General features: G+C 48.2%; 2 protein-coding genes across 4 annotated transcripts in view; both read right to left on the reverse strand.

The window, feature by feature from the left end:
• The window catches only part of LOC144537676 (nuclear factor 7, brain-like), a 2,427-nt gene extending 429 nt beyond the window's left edge, over positions 1-1,998 (reverse strand). Inside the window, 3 exon segments of the mRNA XM_078281486.1 lie at positions 1-1,461; positions 1,463-1,669; positions 1,897-1,998. The exon segment at positions 1-1,461 is cut by the window's left edge and continues 429 nt beyond it. Of these exon segments, the coding sequence (XP_078137612.1) occupies positions 264-1,461; positions 1,463-1,662 (1,398 nt within the window). The 5' untranslated portion in view covers positions 1,663-1,669; positions 1,897-1,998 and the 3' untranslated portion in view covers positions 1-263.
• The window catches only part of LOC144537675 (clathrin heavy chain linker domain-containing protein 1-like), a 34,663-nt gene that overhangs the window by 25,677 nt on the left and 3,986 nt on the right, over positions 1-5,000 (reverse strand). For all 3 annotated transcript variants that reach the window (XM_078281483.1, XM_078281482.1, XM_078281485.1), the window contains 4 exons: positions 3,884-4,082; positions 3,577-3,692; positions 2,416-2,515; positions 2,228-2,334 (listed from right to left, as the gene is read on the reverse strand). In XM_078281483.1, the coding sequence (XP_078137609.1) occupies positions 2,228-2,334; positions 2,416-2,515; positions 3,577-3,692; positions 3,884-4,082 (522 nt within the window). The remainder of the gene's footprint in view (positions 1-2,227; positions 2,335-2,415; positions 2,516-3,576; positions 3,693-3,883; positions 4,083-5,000) is intronic.

Below are 5,000 nucleotides of genomic sequence, written 5' to 3' on the forward strand. Positions count from 1 at the left end.
AATATCTTGGTGGGATTTCATGCTCTGATCATGTCATTTGGTGTGTTTTTACACCAAGACAGTTTTCTCCTCGTGCCAGGGAGAAAACTGCTGTTTCCCGTTACTGTTTACTGCTGCAAATATAAAGTTTGGACTTATTTCAGCATTCATTTCAGAAGATTTGCTCGTACATGTATAGATCTACATAGATAGATGGACAGATATTAACTTAAGAAGTGAACTGTTGTTTACTATTATTATCACCACCTTCAAACTAAAGACTATCAGACCTGTTGTTTTGTCACACAGACCTTCAGTGGTGATATCTTCAGTGGGACTTTATCCCCAGACCTAAAGTATGGAAACAGCCTGTCAGTGAAAGTGTGTGTGAAGGTGTGTATGTGTGTGTTAGTATCAGGGTCAGAGAACGACAGCTTTCCTCTGTTCCAGTCCAGAGTCACTCTGACCCTCTGGAGCTGCTTCTTAAACGGGAGATCAGCATCTGGAGCTGATGGAGACCACGCTGAGTATTCACCTCTACAGAACCATATTCTCCATAATCCAGACCGTATGCCTCCCTTCCTCTGGACAGACTCTGCTAACACACCCAGCGTCCAGACTGTACTGTCTCCAACCTCGACGTCCCAGCTGTGAGTCCCTGAGTTAAAGCCCTCAGAGCCCAGGACAGAGAAGTGATAATCAAACCTCTCTGGATTATCAGGAAGCTTCTGTGTCTCTCCTCCTAGTCTCACACTGGTCAGATCTTCAGACAGGATGAGATATGGACCAACAGTATTTGGGTCCAGAATCAGAGGAGTGGAGGAGACCATGTCCTTCATCTTGTTCCAGATGTTGAAGCTCAGGTTGCCCAGGTGTTTGACCTCGTCTATCAGAGCTCCTGAGAGCAGCTGTGGATCATCCAGCAGGGGGCGCTGCTGGACTCTTTCCACTGCAGCCTTGTAGTTGATCAGGAATGAGACGTCTTCAGCTCTCAGCTCCTCCTCTGTGGCTCTGACTGTGTCTGAAAGAGCTGCTATCTCTCTGCTCAGAGCCTCCCTCTTCTCCTTCATCCTCTGACTCTTCTGCTCCTCTTCCTCCCTCAGTGCAGCCATCCTGGCCTCCTCTTCCTCTTCTAGAAACTGGTGAAGCTTCTTAAACTGATCCTTAATCTGCGTCTCTGTGCGTCGGGCCTGGACCTTCAGGTGTTCTGTTGTTTGATCAAACTCCTCTTTAACTCGTTCAAAAACCTTCATCTTCTTCTTTAAGGGCTCCAGAGTTTCCTGGAGTTCCTTCTTGTGTTGTCATGCAGCTTCATCGATGGGTCTGATTATGTGGTTGGAGTGTTTTTCTGAATGTAGACAGACGACACACACTGGCTGCTGATGGTCCAGACAGAAGAGTTTGAGTTTCTCAGAGTGCAGACTGCAGAGAGCCTCTGAAGCTCTCTGATCTCTCTGCTGTAAGAAACTCTCACACAGCTTCAAGGTTTAACTCCAGGTTACGAGGTGGTTCTGGCTTTGAAGATCTCCTCTTACAAACTGGACACTCCTGTGTTGGTTTCTCTGTCCACCAGCTCTTCAGACAGTCTTTACAGAAGCTGTGACTACATGACAGAACAACAGGATCTCTAAAGACTTCATGACAGACCGAACAGCAGAAATCCTCCTCTGACATAGAAGCCATGTTGTCTCTGAATGCAGATAAACACAGCAGACGGCGTTAAAGGTGTGTCACAGTGTTCCCCTCCCTGCTGCAGAAAGTTTCCTCAGTTACTTTCACTTTGAGTCTCTACGTGTTTTTTCAGTCTGCAGCAGATTACAGTTCAAGTATTTCACTTCTTCAGTACTTCAGAGCTCCTTCCTGTAACTGTCCTCCCTCAGTTAAAGTCACAGCTTTGTAATAAAAGGTCAATCTTACCGTCTGTCTGTCGCTGCGTCTCTTCTCACTGACGACTCACCAGGAACAAGCTGGTTTCCTGTTTGTCTCAGATGATGTAATGTAAGGTGTGGAGCTTTGTCAGGCAGCTGATATATCTTAAAGGGAATGTGCGTGTGTGTGTGTGTGTGTGTGTGTGTGCGTGTGTGAGCGTGTGTGTGAGTGTGTGTGAGCGTGTGTGAGCGTGTGTGTGTGGGTGTGTGTGTGTGTGTGTGCGTGAGTGAGTGTGTGTGGGTGTCTGTGTGAGTGTGTGAGTGTGTGTGTGTGTGTGTGTGTGTGTGAGCGTGTGTGTGTGTGTGTGTGTGTTGCCCACCTTTAAACATCTCCATGGTGTCGAGGTTCCTCAGGACTCCTCGAGGAGATCTGGCAGCGAGGAGAGCAGCTTCTTCATACTGAGCCGAGTCAAAGAGCTCGATAAACCTGACGGAGAGAGAAAGATGATTCAGAGGGAGTCTGCAGAGTTCAGATAAACTGATCAGGATTTGTTTGTGAACGCAGTACCTGTCCAGGTAATCTGCCAGGAGTTTGGACTCGTCGACTCCAGTCGGCTCTTCCTGCTCAAACAGTTTGGCGTCGATGTTGCGGGCGTCATCGTCCATCCCTGCAGATTAAAGGTGTTAAAATATAATATAAATGATGTGTGACTAGGGCTGCACATCACATCACATATAGCACAATATGAAGGGGACATTTTACCATTTTCATGCAAGAAAACACAAATAAATGTCCAACTTTTTACCCTTTATGGTATTAAAATCAATGATATGTATGTGACACTGTGGGCCCTATTTTAAAGATCCAAGCCACGGCGTGAACACCTGGTGCAGGTGTGTTTAGGGCGTGTCCAAATCCACCTTTGCTAGTTTGACGGCGGAAAAAAGGGTCCGTGCGCCGGGCGCATGGTTCAAAAGGGTTGTACTTAGTGTCTTCATTAATCAGAGCTGTGTTTTGAGCGTAACATGCAATCAACCAATCAGAGATCATCTCCCATTCCCTTTAAAAGCCAGGCGCGTTTGGACCTTGGAGCATTGCTGTTATGATGGAGGATTTGCTCCGTAACATTTGTATTTGTAATCTTCTGCATGTGTGTGTGCTGCTGTGCGTCCCTGTGTGTGTAACAAGCATAGTGTGCACGTGCTGTGCACGAGCCTAGGAGCATTTTACTAATGCTCTGTTAAAATAACAATGAAATGCTGCGTTATTGACTTTAGACCAGGTTTTTGTTGGTCAATGGTGCCATCACTTCCCACTGCCTCAAGATAGCAATACTCCCAGAATGCACCTGAACACACCTCCCTGTAAGACCAGCACGCCCAGAATGCACCTGAACACACCTCCTTATAAGACCAGCACGCCCAGAATGCACCTGAACACACCTCCCTGTAAGACCAGCACGCCCAAAATGCACCTGAACACACCTCCCTGTAAGACCAGCACGCCCAGAATGCACCTGAACACACCTCCCTGTAAGACCAGCACGCCATTGGGTCACAGATGGGTGCAGGTACATTTACTATTTAAACGACGACGGGAAATTGACAACTGCGTCGGTCTTAAACTAGTAAAGACACTTGTGTCGGGCTTTGCGCTGCGCCGGGTGCAAGATAAGGTCCTGGATGTGTTGGTCAAATTAAATCAAAATCAATGTCTTTTGTGTCTCACCGCTGGTCTGTCTGAAGTTCTCCACTGTGGACTCCAAGAGTTCCTCCAGAGAAACCTGCTGCTTGTCGTCCTCCCAGCTGGACAGACGGTCGGACAATAAACTCAGAAGCTTGTATCTGCAGACAGAAAGAAAAACACGGAGCGACCCGATCATTCATTTGGAGAACATTGACGACAGCAGCTATACAAGCCTCGCTTGGTAAGTATGAATGTGTGACAGTTGTAAATGTGACAGGGTTTGTGTCTTTTAAAGCTAAATTAGTTTTTCAGCTGCTTTAGTTCCATCTATGTGCCACTTGACTCTTACAGGACTTTTAGACGTCTGTTCTTGCTGCTCAGCTGATCTTTGTGGTCCTCGGCGGCCTGCAGCTTTGCGTCCAGCTCAGCTTTGACCTCCAGAGAGACGCAGTGACTCTTCCAGTCCAGCAGAGCTGCTCTCTGGGATTCAAGATGCTTCAGGTGTCTGTCCAGAGCCTCGGGATCCTCCGATTCAGCCACCGTCAGACCTGGGAGACGAGACAGATGAGAGGTGAAACTGTGGATGTTTTAGCAGATGTGATACAGAGCCTGCTAGACTCCCACTCTTAACCCTAACTCAGACTGAGGGCCCTATTTTAACGGTCTGAGCGCACGGCATGAACACCTGGTGCAGGTGTGTTTAGGGCGTGTCCAAATCCACTTTTGCTAGTTTGACGGCGGAAAAAAGGGTCCGTGTGCGAGGATTTGCTCCGTAATATTTGTATTTGTAATCTTCTGCATGTGTGTGTGCTGCTGTGCGTCCCTGTGTGTGTAACAAGCATAGTGTGCACGTGCTGTGCACGAGCCTAGGAGCATTTTACTAATGCTCTGTTAAAATAACAATGAAATGCTGCGTTATTGACTTTAGACCAGGTTTTTGTTGGTCAATGGTGCCATCACTTCCCACTGCCTCAAGATAGCAATACTCCCAGAATGCACCTGAACACACCTCCCTGTAAGACCAGCACGCCCAGAATGCACCTGAACACACCTCCCTGTAAGACCAGCACGCCCAGAATGCACCTGAACACACCTCCCTGTAAGACCACGCACGCCCAGAATGCACCTGAACACACCTCCCTGTAAGACCAGCACGCCCAGAATGCACCTGAACACACCTCCCTGTAAGACCAGCACGCCCAGAATGCACCTGAACACACCTCCCTGTAAGACCAGCACGCCCAGAATGCACCTGAACACACCTCCCTGTAAGACCAGCACGCCCAGAATGCACCTGAACACACCTCCCTGTAAGACCAGCACGCCCATGGGCCACAGATGGGTGCAGGTGCATTTGCTATTTAAACGACGCAGGTGTTGGGTTTACAGCGTCTTAAACTAGCAAAGAGACTTGCGTCGGGCTTTACGCTGCGCCGGGTGCAAGATAGGAGCCGTAGCGTTTGAGA

Source organism: Sander vitreus, chromosome 23, assembly GCF_031162955.1.
Source record: "Sander vitreus isolate 19-12246 chromosome 23, sanVit1, whole genome shotgun sequence".
Taxonomy (NCBI): Eukaryota; Metazoa; Chordata; class Actinopteri; order Perciformes; family Percidae; genus Sander; species Sander vitreus.